At 37.5% G+C, this 17100-nt stretch overlaps 1 protein-coding gene across 2 annotated transcripts in view; it reads right to left on the bottom strand.

Moving 5' to 3' along the window:
- Positions 1 to 17100, bottom strand: part of LOC136260823 (uncharacterized) — a 176018-nt gene that overhangs the window by 98192 nt on the left and 60726 nt on the right. For both annotated transcript variants that reach the window (XM_066054701.1, XM_066054700.1), the window contains exon 7: positions 1061 to 1150. In XM_066054701.1, coding sequence (XP_065910773.1) covers positions 1061 to 1150 — 90 coding nt within the window. The remainder of the gene's footprint in view (positions 1 to 1060; positions 1151 to 17100) is intronic.

Below are 17100 nucleotides of genomic sequence, written 5' to 3'. Positions count from 1 at the left end.
ATATGCCAATGAGTGTGACCTGAGGTGTAGCCAACAATGTAGCAATGAGCATGACCTGAGGCGCAGCCAACAATGTAGCAAACAATGTAGCAATGAGTATGACCTGAGGTGTAACCAACAATGTAGCAAGGTTGAAGGCATCAATATTGAGCAGCCACTGAATCAATAATCTGGACTAACAATGATGGAAAGTCACAAGAATATTACAAACATTGTATGCCAGTCATTAATTTGTCTATAAGTGACAGTTATGTTAATGGGGGTAGGAGTTCATAAGTGCTGCAAGACACAAAGGAGGATAACACTTTCAGGTATAGCTGTGTTTTTAACTATTATAGAATGTTTTTGCAGCCACAAGTCCTTACAGAGGGAGCAGTAATGGGTTGTGCGTGGTTATGTGAACAGGTGCTAGCAGTTGTTTACTTTATTTATTAAGGCTTTACAGCACAAGTATAGGACACCTGGTCCTACAGCCTGTTTAAAGATGTTATATTAAGTATGTTTGAAAAGGTACAGAAAGAAAAATCCATGACTGGACATGAGCAGCCTCAAACCTGCAGCCATCCCATTTACACTTGAAGTTAATAAGCAGCCAGAGTGTTGTGGTACTTAAAAAAGTGGTTTCAATAAAGTCTCATATCTTGTCCCCAACAGCAAAGACAGTCTACAGAATAGTTACTGTGCTTATATTGGTACAATACTGAACAGCTGTTCAGACTCTGCAGCTTGCAAATAGCACACAACTATTTGACTCACTTCCTTTAAAAACCTACCTATTAGCTTGATGATGCAATAAACCACTGAGGAGTAGTGAATATAGGATGATTACCCTGTTTTGGACTTGAAATTTAAAGTAATTGGACATTGGTCAGAAACACTATCATGCCCTCAGTACTTATAAGCTACTACTGAGGGAAATTGTGTCTCCATGCATGGGTTGTATGTCACATTCACACAAAGTATGTTTTATTGTCACACAAAGAAAAAAAATATATAGCACTTTTAACTTTGACAATATTATACATTAATTAAAATAACTGAACACACAACTCAATCTTACTGGCAATGGATGGCGAGACTGTAACAATTTGACTATCACAGTAAGCAGTCCACTGTCCAATGCCTTCTTTCTGTCTGTGCTATCACCCACCTGTAGTAGCAACACACATAGGGGTCCATGTATCCTAACACTGAATCAAGACACATGGTAGTGTATCACGTGACCAAGAAAGTCAGTGCAACACACCATGGGTATATTGAAAACACATTTTTCATACATGTGATCTCTTCCTGAAAGCACATGGCTTTGCAATAGCTTTGCAATAGCTGCCCTCTATTTTCAATATCCCACATAATAAAATCACTTTATCTATTTGTGAAATACAATACTTCAAATTTCCTTGACAATATTTTTTTCTTCATGTTTTGTGGGGGCATAATTTTTCTTCTATTCGCACACTTTACAAAAGCCAGTATAACATGCAAATTCATAACTTAATTACTATGAGATTTGGCAAACATTAAGGTCATATTGAAGTCAATTCCCGTACAAAGTCTGGTATGAATTTGATACACTTTCACAGAATTATGAGTACAAAAAAGGATCAAACTTTTGTCACACCTGCAAGATAAACCACGTATACGTTGAAACTGTGTAGAGGTTAACACCATCACGGCTAAAACCTTTTGTGGCCTAAAAGAAATAGCAGTGACAGCTACAGAGTTGAAAGAAAAACCAACATAATGTAAAACTGAAGAGGTTAAAATATTCTTGTAGAACGGTCACCAAGTGGCAAAAAAGGTGCACAAAAACATTTTTAAAGTTTGAACAGAGTTTGATCCAGGGATCTCCTAACCCTATCACTGAACTGCTGTTGTAAGCTGCTCAGTTCATTTAATTTCTACACTATAAATATAAAATAGAAGAACTACCAATGGAAATCTTGGTCCTCAAAAATGTGCACCATATTAGAGTATTACAAAAACAAGTAAGAGACAGTCAAATAAAACTTCTTCCATGGTCATCATTGTGCCTGTAGATAAGAATAAATGTAAAACCAAGTCCCAAAGCCAGTTTATGGCTTTCTTTGGGATATTTACAATACAATAATAAAAAGCAGATATTACAAACTAAGTAACAGATGGCCAAATAAAAACTTCCATAATTATAATTGTACCTGTAGATTAGTAGAAATTCGGTAAAAACAAGTCCCAAAGCCAGTTTATGGATTAGGGTACAGTGTTGGGAGTAACACGTTATGTAATATTATTACTTTTGTGGTAACTAAGTAATATAACGAAATACGCTATAAAAACGGGTAATATAACTCAAGTTACTTTACTTACAAATGTAACGCGTTACCTAAGTAATATAGTTACTGTAACGAGTCTAATATTACGTAATATTATTACTATAAGTAACTTCGTTAGTTATCCTTTGAGTAACGCCTAGCCACAACGAAGCAACGAAGCCTACTGAATGAAGGTTATTCACCAGCTTCTTACTTATAACCAAGATTTGCACATTGTCCAACAACGCAATCGCTGTGGACATCATCAGTATTGGGCCGATACTGGCTAATAGCTGATTAATCAGTTCTGATTAAATCTAATCTGATATTAATCTCCACTGTACTGTGTAGTATAACGATGTGGGGGAGGCTAGATAAAAGTTATGTGTTGATGCTTTAGCAGTGACTACACCCCATAATAATTATCAGGTTTTAGGCCATGTCCAACAGTAAACTGAGGTTTTAGTACCAGCCACTAGTCTCATGATATAGCAATAGTAAAATGTACTTAAAACCTGTTTAACATGAGTAACTTTTACTTGTGGTATACATTAAACTTTACAATTTTAGCCTAGAATAAGTTGTATATCAATGGTTAATGTTATTAATACAAGTACACGAAAAAATTTGGAATTTTCAACTAGCACTGAAACAAGTTGGAGTAGTCCATGATATTAAATCACAATAAAACAATAAGAAGTGCTGTATCCCTACTGTGCTCAAGATACCATAACGGAAATGCACAATAGGGACATAACACTTCTTATTGTTTTACTGTGATTTAATATCATGGACTACTCCAACTTGTTTCAGTGCTAGTTGAAAATTCCAAATTTTTTCGTGTACTTGTATTAATAACATTAACCATTGATATACAACTTATTCTAGGCTAAAATTGTAAAGTTTCAGTACTTTTTATCAATGTGCTATGGTCCCTACTCTAGTTGAAAATTCCAAATTTTTTTGTGTACTTTGTTAACTTTTTTTGTAAATAATTTTATTATGACTGGTGAACCCACGCATGCCGCATCTGAAATGGCGCAGCGCATCCCAGCCCCTTATCGTCTGAAAAGTGAACTATCCATTATGCTTCATTGTCATCTATGTTCAACCCATTGCAGGGCCAGGGTCCAGAGATTTTGAGTGGTCCGGCCAGACATGGACTGCAATGAAGGTCATAGTCATGCACATTACTCAATTTTTTTTGATCTAATATGATCTGATTATCTGCTTTGGTGTGTTACTTAACTGCATGTGCTATAAGCACACACAACATGCTAAGCTAGAAGGGCCAGGAGGCATGCTCCCCTAGGGAAACGTTTGAAAATAGATGCTCTGAAATGGCATCTGGAGGCTATTTTATATGCAAAGTCTCTTCTTTTTGTTAACATCAAAGGTAATTTTGTGCTATATTACCAATTAATTGAGTTACATATCTGACTATTATAGCTAGTAGCTAATTTTATTTTCATGATGTATACAAAAATTTTTCAACATAAAAGTTTAGCTTTAGATTGTAACTGCATGCTAATGCATGACATGAATGATCAATTAGCTCAATGCAGTGTGCCATGCAGTGTGCCATGCAGTGTGCCATGCAGTGTGCCATGCAGTGTGCCATGCAGTGTGCCATGCAGTGTGCCATGCAGTGTGCCATGCAGTGTGCCATGCAGTGTGCCATGCAGTGTGCCATGCAGATAACTCACTGGGTAATTTTAGGACAGTTAACACAGATGTAATGGCTTAGACTATAAGTGATATTCTATACTGAATGCTTTATTAGAGTACCACAATGACCATTCCATTAGAGTATATTTTAATGACTGCTCTACTAGACAGATGTTTAACATCATGGGGCGAGCCTGAGGTAGTTTAGTGTGTTTGTGTGTGTGTGTGTGTGTGATTTACTGATTTTATATGGGTGTATAATATTGATGTGTGTTGGTATTTTGTTACATGTAGATGGTGATCTGAATTGTGTGAAGAAGGATAATTTGATATGTGGTAGTGGAAAAATGTGTGCATTACTAAGTGGAAACTGAAAGCAAGAATAGAAGGTCATTTAAATGGATTTTGGAAAGCATGTAGTGTGTTTAATACTGAATAAGGTGGAAATGGTTAATACTACTGAGTGTAGTAATGTAATGTTAATTGCTTAATGTAAACAGATTTTTAGAAGATTATTAACATTCATATATATTATATAGTGCACCAAGGCATAAACTACCAAAATAGAAATATGAACATAAATTTCTTGTCAACAGTTGTAGTTTGTTGTTTATTATGTTGTTTATAATGATAAATAGCCTTTATGAAACCACAAAAAATTGCGCGAATTTGACCACGGATTATGGAGTTATGCGATTGCCCGAAAAAAATTTGTCTCAAGATTTTTTTTGATCCGATTATGATGTCAACATACGTAATACTCGCGGACACGCTGTTTCTTTAACTGGTTGTTCTCTGTTGTTCCTTCGACATTTTATCGAGTTATTAACATGCCGAAGAAGAGAAAAAGACAGAGGAATGGTTCTGTCAACCTTGAGTGCACTAGAGATCGCCTCAAACGACTGCGCATTTGGAGACATTGGAAAGAGCCTAAAACCATGGAAGAGTTGCTCAATCTTTCGTTTGAAGCTGTCAATACTGACGATGAAGACGTAGATCCTTCGTTTGAATTGAATGCCAGCCTACAATCCGACTCACATCATCAATCTGAAGTGTTTTGTGAAGAATGGGTGGCTCAACTTTCTCGTGATGACAAGTATTCACTAGCTATGTTTTTGGAGTATCACCTTTGTAAGACTGTCGGTAAAGGTCAGACAGAAGCATCAGAGTTGACTGGGTTAATGATTGGGAAATCAGAGAAAACCATCAGAGAATGGAGAGATGAATTTTACAACAATGATTGCAAGATTCCCAAAACGGAACAAGGCCAATATCAACGTTCTGGTGTGCTTTGGAAAAACGAAATGTTGAATAAAAAGGTTTGTAATTATGTGCGACAAAATGCTGCAGTTAAGGGCAGGCCCAATCTCACTGCATGCAAACTGTGTGAATGGATTAATGAGGGTCTGCTTGCTAACGAAACATTGGAGCCAGGATTTCCAAGAAAAATATCTGTTGAAACAGCAAGGCACTGGCTGCACGAGTTAGGTTTTGAGGTGCTTACTGCTAAGAAGGGTTGCTTTGTAGATGGCCACAAACGTGCAGATGTTGTTGAATATCGACAAAAGTTTTTACGGAAAATGGTTGGATTAGGATTTCTTAATCAAAGCAATGCACCCACTGAAGACGCAAAATCTGCTCTTCCAAGTGATCTTCGGTGCCCGGTTCAAACAGTCATAGAAAAACAGTTGTGCTGTTTCATGATGAAAGCACTTTTCAGGCCAACGAAGACCAGTCCACATTTTGGGGAACAAAAGGCACAACTGTGATGAAACCAAAAAGTAAAGGATCTGGGATTATGGTTTCAGATTTTATTGACGAGATAAATGGGTACCTTTGTTTGACACAAGAAGAGTATAGAAGAGCACGTGAAGTAGATCCAACAATGCAAATGGAGGCAAGAACTCTGTTTGAATATGGCGAAGCAAAGGAGGGCTATTGGACCAGTGATAAATTTGTGCGGCAAATGAGAAAGGCAATTAAAATAGCTGAATTCAAATACCCAAAGAAAGATGGCTGGAAACATGTGTGGATTTTTGACCACAGCAGTTGTCATGCTGCAATGGCAGATAATTCATTAGATGTCAGTAAGATGAATGTAGGGTCTGGAGGAAAGCAACGGGTAATGCGAGATGGTCACTGGGGTGGAGAAGTACAGAAGATGAACTACCCCAATGAGGTACCAAAAGGATTACGAGTTGTGCTTGAATTTCGAGGTGTTAACACGAAAGGCATGAATGCAGACAAGATGAGAGAAATTCTTAGGAGTCATCCTGACTTTCAAAATGAAGTGTCCAGGATTGAGAGGTTGCTGACTGAGGAATACAGACATATATGCTATTTTCTGCCGAAGTTCCACTGTGAACTGAACCCTATCGAAAGGGTCTGGGCTCAAGCAAAGCGGTACTCTAAAGCATATTGTAACTACAGTATAGTTTCTTTACGTAAAAATGTTGTGCCAGCCTTGGAGTCTGTACCATTGGAGAGCATACAAAAGCACTTTACTAAGGTGCGACATTACATGTTTGCATACTTAGAGGGTACTCCAGGAGGAGCGGAGCTTGAAGGTACTGTTAAGCAATACAAACAAGCAGTGAAATCTCACAGAAGAATATCTGATAAACAGTAACAGTAACAAACAATTATGTTTTATTAATTGTAGCATATTTTAATGTACGTAAATTTCAGCACGCATTTGTGTATCATTTATCTGGCATCCCTGTGCATCACCTGCAACAGATACACAAAATGTAATCAATAACTTTTAATGTACTATAGTTGTACTATCAGAATATGAAATTACATACTTATACCCTAAAGCATGTGAAACTAGATACCTCTGAAAATAGCTAAACCAATAACAGTTTTTTGGGTATACAATGTGAACAAAGGTGAATTTCAAAATTCTGATCAATAACAATTAATCCTTGTGAAAAGAGCTTTCAAATGATACCTAGTTTATTGAATTTTGGATAAGCAGAGAGAAGAAGAAACAAAATTTAATATTTTTGAAAATCGTGGTTAACTTTGCATACTTGTGGTTTACCATGGTAAATTTCTCACCAAGTTGAGAACTTTCATATGCCTCATTAATAAATCATAAAGTTAAATCTGCAGCAATAATTATCTTGCCAATAATCCCATTTTAAACTTTTTTGCATTTTTGGTAGTTTATGCCTTGGTGCACTAACAGGTTTTATATTATAGTGCACGAGTATACATAACATGAAAAGATAATTTTTGTACAGCTAGTTATTGTTTTGATTAAAGTATTATGATATTGTTGTCATAGAAATGGAGCTGGGGGTGACTGTGTAATAGTATGTGGGATGATAGGAGGTGATGGTGTGTTTTTATGTGATAGCGATGGTGTCGCATCGTGTGTTAACAAGGTTGGTGATGGTGTTGGACTATGTAACATCATAGGGGGAGACGGTGTGTTATTAGTTGAGATCATAGATAGAGTTGATGGAGATGGTGTTGTAATATGTGTTAGCAAAGGTAATGATGGTGTTGGACTATGTAACATTATAGGAGGAGATGGTGTGTTATTACTTGAGATCATAAATGGAGTTGATGTAGATGGTGTTGCCATGGTAATATGTGTTAGGAAAGGTGGTGATGGTGTTGGACTATGTAACATCATAGGGAGAGACGGTGTGTTACTAGTTGAGATCATAGATGGAGTTGATGGAGATGGTGTTGTAATATGTGTTAGCAAAGGTAGTGATGGTGTTGGACTATGTAACATTATAGGAGGAGATGGTGTGTTATTACTTGAGATCATAAATGGAGTTGATGTAGATGGTGTTGCCATGGTAATATGTGTTAGGAAAGGTGGTGATGGTGTTGGACTATGTAACATCATAGGGGGAGATGGTATGTTATTACTTGAGATCATAGATGGAGTTGATTTAGATGGTGTTGCCATGGTAATATGTGAATAGTGTGATTTTGCATTCTGCATAGTAACTGTCAATATTTCAGTACACACATGAAACTGATCAAATTGCAATGTGCATACCAGTGCCAGAAATAACAGTCGGCCATCAGCTATTTTCCGAGCAAAATCACGTTTTGACCAACTATTTGGAGGCTTGTTCGGTCAAACGTCCGACAAGCAGCAAGACAGTTGGTAAAAGCTCACAAATTAAAAGTCAAGCAAGCTATAACAGATGTCATATTAAGCTGATAGCGTACTTCACAGCTGCTCAATGTCTCAGCGATGATGCAGGCCCATAGGACGTTACCACGTGACCACAGATGACAATATTCTAATATTTTGGTGCACACATTGGTGGATTTAAACTTAACTTGTTTTGTGAAGACTTCAAAAGATTGAAAGCATTTAGACTATGTACATTTGAGGATATTCGAGTCTACTGAGTGAAGGAATTTAAAGCGACTTGTGTCTAGTTTTTGGCGGGATCCAGTTGACTGAGCCACATTGGCCAGGAGTGATGCCCCCCTTCCGCGATACTGACATCAGGGATATACCAAGCGATTAATCTTGAAGTAAAATAGTGGAAACCAGTAATATCAGACGATAAATCACATCATAATCATATCTCATGGCCAAGGTTAAGCTGGCTCGACATGGATAGCATAAAGGATGGTAGCGGTTGTTGCTGTAGCTGAATCATTGTTATGTGGTGGTTAGTACGTTTAATCTATGTACTGGAGCACATTTCTTCTAATGGTGATGAGGTGTGGCTATTACCAAAGCTGTGGCATTTAACCTGATAGATATTCGTAGCTCACGTACTTTATCTTAGTCACCATGCTGTAAGGTAGTTAGTCATAGAATGAGTTAGTTAATGTACACATTTTTGATTAACAATTTTAATAGGAGCCCATATGAAAATGGGCTCCTAATATGTATGTGGTGGAGTTAGAAGTGTTTCTAGGTGTTCCATACGCTGGTGACTTTGTGAAGGATTGCTCGTGGTGTCCAATAGTATAATATCCTGTGATGCTATCCTCAGAAGCATATCAGCTACATACCACTTGCTGTTCCCAGGAAGACAAGATGGCCAATCAAATCTGGAAACAACCTACCAAATTAATCTTGCTAGGACATTTGACCAGTTAAAGATGGATTCTTATTTCTGGCACTGCATACAGACTAAGAGTCTCCTAATATGAGCTACAAATTACATTACTGGTGCCTTTAATAGCTGTCAAATTCAGTGCAAGGATTGTTGTTATACACATGACTGCATTATTAGAGTATTTAATCTGGATAACCCGCCCACGTACAATAATCACAGAGTGGAAAAAACCACCTTGCAACAAAGTCATCAGCCCAGATTAAGCTTCCTGGCCTACACTGAGTCTAATAAAGACAGATTCTATTAGCCACAAGTAGCGCACACCAAAAAACTTAACTCTGAGTGTGATCTTGTATGGCTTCTCAAGCATAATGGCATTTTGGCAAGAAGAAATGGCCCGGTTTTGGCTGTTTCCATCCGAAAACAAAATCAAAAATAGGTCATGGACATGAAGAAGGACTCGGTAAGCATGGCTATATAGTTTTTAGCATGAAAAAAGGGGATAACTTTTGCTGTACATGAGTGAAACAAAATAATATTATTTATGAATAATAAGAATCATGAACCACGATAGTGGGTTCATAATAGGGATCGCAGTGGAATTTTTGAAAATCCTAATAGAGCAGTCACCTAAAACCAGCCTTAGAAAGCAGACTCGAGCATAAAACAACCGTCAGAAGGCTTATTATCAAACACTGAACTCAGAAAAATTGTGATATAGCAGTAAAAATGGTCTAGACGAAATTTGGAAACATTTAAAAATTGCAAATTTTACACGAATTGTTCATATTATTATTCATAATATTATTATTATTATTATTATTTTGTTTCACTCGTGTACAGCCCAAGACTTCCATTTTTTCGCGATAAAAACTACACACCCTTACTCACTGAGTCCTTTTGTGTGTCCATGACCCATTAATTAACCCATACTCCACAGATTGCTAACCGGCCTCCACCTCGATAAATTTCTAAGTTCTTCTTCGCCATTGCCTGCTGTTCCGTATATGGAAGAAGCCGTAGAAGAACAAAATGACGGGATCTTGTGTGCTCAGGGATGCGTATTGTTCGACTATAGTATTTATAACATTGATAGATGGCAGATTGAAGCTGTGCAGCACTCTTTTATCTTACAAGATCGCCATAATAGGGTCTCTAGTAAGCTTCCCGTGTTCACTACGAGAAGCCGTTCAAGCGTGCATGCAAGGCATCCGTTTATTCTCTTCCTAGCCATCACAGTGAGTGCTTTGTTTGTCCATTATAGGGTGAAGAATGGTAGCGCTGATATTATGGCTGCTTTTCACGCACAGAAAAGGTTGGGTGGGGGTGTTTATTACAACCCTACCATTTAAAAATATTTTGTGGTCTAACCACATATCATCAACAACCCTCCCATATGGTATCCATGTCATAAACAACTTAAGGGTGTGAAGCCTGACAGTCTTATATGGGAGGATTGTGTGCTACTGTGCTTATGTCACTGTAACTAGCTATTGTGTTCTTACTCTAGCACATTCTCCGATCAGCTAGTGACATTGACAGTTGCAAGTATTTATGAACACATGCTAACCAGACTTAAATTTGCTGACTATACCTATGGTGTTCCACTTTATGACACACTGCTGCTAGCAGGCTACACCTAGGCTTTCCAGGGCTAGAGCCCAGTCTAAGTCCTGGCAATTGGAACTCAATATGCCAGTTTAAAGTAGTCCTGCATGGGTATGACTGCCAAATCCCTGGTAATCATGTAAGACTGGCTACGCCACTGGCCACTAGTATAGTGACATTGTGATTTGTACATGCAGACACCGGCATAGGAAGACTTCGGCCAAGCCTAGCCATCTCCTCCTATTTACCTTGATTAACACCAACTCACACGGTTGCTGCTGCATGCAGCCTTGCATGTTCATACATGCATCTCGTACATTTATAAAAAGGTGTAAGCGTCATCACTACAATAATAGCACTACAGCTACAATGTATAGCTATCTCTTCACTACCTATTCTGCTAGACAACTCTACACCTATAATGCACATGCTTGATGTATGCATCGTTCTTCTCTTTTTTTTTAAAAAAAATGGACTCTAAAGGAATTATAACACTAACAGTTACCATTCTTATAACTTGTATCATAGAGTTTCATTCTTTTCCTTCTGTTAGAATAAACACCTAAGACATCTTGGTCTTCTTCAAGTCTCCTGTGCCGTCATCAACACTGTCTCCTGTATGATAGGTGCACAATCAGTAATTCTTCTGACAGGTAGCTAGCTCATATAGCAGTGTGTTTTCAGCAATGGCACAAAGTGTGACGATGGTGGCTGAAACACTGAGTAGACTAGGAATTAATATATCCTACCTTATTATTTTGTGCGTGTACAAATCAGAATGAAAATACAGTCTTTATCATAAATTACAAAAAATTGCATTAAGATATCTAGTTAATGAGTTAACCTTTTAAACTGAGGAATCTCTGTTAGCTTAGGCTACACTATAATGTGCCAATTACATGTAACTTATAATCCATAAATGGATTTGGAAAAAGTACACAAACTAGACATATTAAAAATTTAAAATTTAAAATAAGAAATAGGGTTCGCTAAAAAAAGCCACGAAACAAGAAGGGATCGGCGGGGTGGTAATGTAAACCACAAATCCCTATTTTGACTCTTTATACATTTATAGAGAGTCAAAATAGGGATTTGTGGTTTACATTACCACCCCAGCGATCCCTTCTTGTTTCGTGGCTTTTTTTAGTGAACCCTATTTCTTATTTTAAATTTTAAATTTTTAATATGTCTAGTAATAATAAGATGAATAAAAAATTGGAAATTTTAAAATGGGAATAGGGATCGCTGTAAAAAGCCACCAAACAAGAAGGGATCGCTGGGGTGGTAATGCAAACCACAAAGACCCTATTTTGACTCTCTGTCATAAATATTTAGTTACATGCTCCCCTGAGTCATTTTAGAATGAGTCAAAATAGGGATTTGTGGTTTGCATTACCACCCCAGCGATCCCTTCTTGTTTGGTGGCTTTTTTCAGCGATCCCTATTCCCATTTTAAAATTTCCAATTTTTTATTCATCTAGTTTGTGTACTTTTTATTAATCCTCTAATGGATTTGTTTTATTGATAATGATAATTGTTGTAGATACGTAAAGCAGTTTACAATTAGTGGCTGTCAAGTTCAGTGTAAGCTTTGTTGTTATCAGACACACTTGACTGCATTATTAGAGTATTTACCTGACTGCTCTTGACTGTGGACGAGACTATACATTACACACAACAGTGAGCAGCTGTTGTCTAACTTGTCTTACTACATGTGTCAGGACTCTAGTCTCTGCTTACTCACATTAGCATCCTAATGCAGTGTTCATGAATATACACACACCAAATGGCATGATACTGAGCTAGCTACCTGTCATAAGATAATTGAAGACATGGAACTCTGACGAGCATATAATTATAAGTTAAAAAAGTCGGTGGCTGTGCATTTACTATTTAGCCAAGACCGTACACAGTAAGAAGAATCATGTACAGATTTTCTATGGGTGCATGGACTACAACATTAATTGGCTCACTGGTGCACAGTAGTATAAATGATAATATAATGCTACGTACAATATAGTTTGTGCAGCTAGAGTTTGTTGCTCATGTGAGTATTGTATTCATTGAGTATACCACAGTGAAGAAATCTATGTTGACATGTATATGAATGCATGACTTCCCAATATGTGTTATTAACACTTTACAGTGACCAGCACTGAAGGTCTGAAGCTAATATGCATGCACACACACATCATTCACAACAACAAAGTCAGGTACTGTGTATAGCTGCAATCCATGGGTTATCAACAGCATGAAGCCATGTTGTTTACACAATGTGGTCAGACAATTATGGCACTCACGAATATTTTAATTAACACTAACACTGACTCCACCCAACTTTAGACTTTACACGGAAAGGAAATATGGTTTATAGAAACTATATTCATAACAATGAATAATCTCTGGTGTCAGCGCTATCACTTCTTTATGTCTCTGAGAGAGCATTTGTATGGTCGCTTGTAGCAAATCGCGACCGTGCGCTTATAGGAAGAAGCAGACTATCCTCACCATGCAAAGACGCTATGCGCGATCTTCTAAGTCTAAGAAGTGCTGTTGAGTACTTGATAAACGCTGCAACAAAACCCAAAGGAGCTCACACAATGGAATCCTGTAATTTTATTTTGCTATACGGCTTCTTTAGTATACAGAGCTGCTGCCACTAGTGTAATGGCGAAGAGAACTTAGAAAATTTTCGAGGTGTAGGGTGGTTGGCGATCTGTGGAATACGGGCTTATTAATAGGTCATGGACACACGGAAGGACTCGGTAAGCATGGCTATATAGTTTTTAGGGCAAAAAATTGGATAACTTTTGCTGTACATGAGTGAAACAAAATAATATTATGAATAATTATACAACCAAGTACTAAGAATAATACAAAATGCGGTTAAAATTACGTAATAAATAATAATGAATGAAATAAATAATGCTTGAGAAAACTACAAGGCCTAGAGGCATGAACTAAGTGGGGATAGATTTGCCTGTAAATGAAGGCACAACCGTATAATAAGTACACCTGTTCGTGCTGATGACTTAACCGTATGTGTAATTCTATATAATGCCCAGCACCACACCCTTGCTTAATTACAGATTGCGTGAAGGAGAAGATTATTAAACATCCATGGAGTGATAGCAGGAGAGCCAGAGGCCACTTTACACGTAAACAACAAGATTACAAGTAAGTTTAAATGTTTGTAACTGTGTATTTTGTATGCAGGATATACGCTCCAGTGAACAACCAGCTGATGCCCAGCTGGGATACCAGCTGATTCGCTCGTAAACAACCAGCTGATGCACTCGTGAACAACAAGGTAATGAGTAATGTAATGCTTGTAATCTTCCTCCTTCATCTGGCTTGCTAGCGGCTGGAATTATTTTCCACCTGGCTTAACTACTAGCTAGCTACTCTACTGTGAGTCTGTAATAAACAAGAAGATGCATTGCTGCATATACAACAATATATGTGTAACTATCTCCTGTATGTTGTGCATGGCTGTATACATAATACTATAGACTGATCACTGTGCCAACTAGTGCCAATGCCACACCGCTGATATACTGGCACATCACCAGTCAATTGTGTTTTAGTATTGTGGTTTTCTGATGTCAGTCAAACTCCCTTGACTGTGTACGTATTAGTATTAGTATTATTAATTACCGGTAAAGGCTCTGCCTGTATACCGGGTCAACACAAAATTTATACAATCACAAGATGGCTATACAAAAATAAATCTAGAATTAGCTAAGTGAGAATCTAACAATGATCTAAAACAATTAATTGAATTAGCATTTACAACATAGTCAGGTAAGCCATTCCAGTCATTGAGAATCCTATTTAAAAAATAATCAGATCTACATTTTACTCTTGAAAATGATTTAAATAACTTAAATTGATGTCCCCTTGTGATGGTATTAGTGTAAGTGAAGAAGTTGTGAAAATCTGAACTAAAATAATTGTTTAGAATTTTGTATAACAAAATAAGATCACCTCTTAGTCGTCAATGAGCTAAGGATGGCACATATGCATATGTATCATTTCCTGTGCATCTTTTCTACATGATCTGCACACACTATGTTGGCCATGCATTGTTTGTACATGCCCCATTAGTAGGTTGTCCCGTTGGTGATTGTACTTGGTTGTATTTGCCCTGGGCCTAGTAATTATATAACCAAGTACTAAGAATAATACGAAACGCGGTTAAAATTACGTAATAAATAAATAATTAATAATTAATGTTTGAGAAAACTACGAGGCCTAGAGACATGAACTAACCGGGGATAGATTCGCCTATGAATGAAGGCACAAACGTATAATCGTCGCTCCTGTTTGTGCTGATGACTTGACCATACGTGTAATTCTATATAACGCCCAGTACCACACCCTTGCTTAATTACTTGCATATTGCGCGAAGAAGATTAGCGAAGAAGATTAGTGATGCCCGTGCAGGAGAGCCAGAAGCCACTTGTGTAAACAAGAAGATTACAAGTAAGTTTTTATGTTTGTAACATCTCTCAAGTCTCCATGCCAGCTACCAGTGGATTCATTCATGTAAATAAACAATACTAGAAAACATTAAACTGACATATGCCACGCTCTTTACAATAAGCTTACAGTTACATATAAAATACAAGTAAACAATTGTCTTGTGCAGCTGGCATGGCGAACTTTCTTTGTGTTGGTGTCAGGCAATTCAATACGTGCTTAATCTTTTTTGCCTTCACCTGGCGTAGCTACTAGGCTCTAGTGGCTTGGCTGTCTTCCTTTATCTGGTTCATCTGGCTTGCATACGCCTACAGCATTGTGTAGCTATCTCCTGCAAGTTGTGTATGCATAACTATAGTGTGTCACCCATCACTGTGCCATTGCTACATCACTGATGAACCTTACTTAGCTCTAGTTGATGTTGATATGCATTGCTGTATATTGGCTAATAATTTTTATCTGCATGGTGATGTTGCCTATAATGTATTGCTGCATATAATACTGCAATAATGTATAGTTCTCTCCTGTATGTTTTGTATACATATACTTTGTACACATCACTGTGCCATTTATACCACACCAATGATGTACTGGCACTTAGCTACTGGTGGCCTTTAGTTACGATGCCACTATTGTGTTATATCTGTCACTACTGTGACATATTGAGTTGATTTGGGGATAATGCATTCACCACCTAATAGCCTCACCGGGGAGCTGTCACATTGGTGTATGTACTTGGTTATATGTGACGCGGTCCTAGGAATAATAATAATAATATGAACAAAATGGCAAATTTCAGTTTTGTCCCAAATACACATACTGTTTCCTTTTCACTTGATACTTACTAGTGGACCAATACTCAATGCAAATAACCACCAGAGGGTGGTTTTGAGTTGGAGGATGCTTTCCAAGGTAGTTTTTAGGTATGCGTTCTGTTAGAGTTTTTGCAAAAAACATGTATTATGAACCCACTATCGTGGTTCATGATACTGTAGATACAGCAGTAAATGAAGGCATTTCAGGTGGAGCTTGTGTTGTGGCTTTCATTATATACGTACTGTAGGGCAGCAAAGTTTCGTCTGCAATGTGGTTCGTGGTTTGTGACTTTGTGTACATGAGTTTAGGTCATTCCACACAACTTGCAAAATATTTCTTGCATGGTGCATGGCACTAAATGGAGTATTGACTAACTATTTACAGTGGATCCGGAACCTCTCTTAACAAACTCTCTGAATTAAGGACACAATAAAAAAACCTCCATATTAAGGACAAATATTTTGCTCCCAACAGATTGCTTGATACATTTTTTACCTCTGAAAGAGGAAAACCTCTATATTACAGCAAAAAGTGGCTGAAAAATTTTGGTCCCAAGATGTCCATAATAGAGAGGTTCCACTGTATACACCTTCCCTAGTGTTTCTTCATGCTTTCACACCTTGTTTATAAGACATGTGCCAATTATAAATGCTCACATGGGACGTAGCACTAAATGGACTCTAAAATATTTCTGCTTAAAACACCTTCCCTAGGGAACTTACGGGTCTGCATGCTTTCATAACCTGCTTGTCAGACATTAGAGCTTCTGTCCACATCGTGTTTTTAAAAGTTATTGTAGGGATTACAGGTTTGAACGGAGAAAATACACATAGGGCCAACCAGAATTAAATAATGTCAGGCCTAGATGGCTGGTATAAACACGGGTAAGATGACTGGTATAACGTGACGATATGTGTAACACAAGGTAGAGAAATAAAGTGAAATATGTCTAAATACAGCTATATTTTATATTTTAGCAAGGTCGCAAGAGAACAACAATGACTAAAGATTTTTTTTATTACGTAACACAATACAAATCCATTGAGAGATGTTGTGTAATCCAGGGCTAATATTGCAAAACCGACCCTACACGTAAATAACTCACAGTAGTGGCCGCGTCTTTTAATTGGGCGTGCCCTTCGTAGTTTCTTGGCTGCGTGCCTCACTACTGTGAGTCTTGATTA

The sequence above is a fragment of the Dysidea avara genome, chromosome 7 (assembly GCF_963678975.1).
Source record: "Dysidea avara chromosome 7, odDysAvar1.4, whole genome shotgun sequence".
Classification (NCBI taxonomy): Eukaryota; Metazoa; Porifera; class Demospongiae; order Dictyoceratida; family Dysideidae; genus Dysidea; species Dysidea avara.
This window is presented reverse-complemented; position numbering and strand designations above follow the sequence as displayed.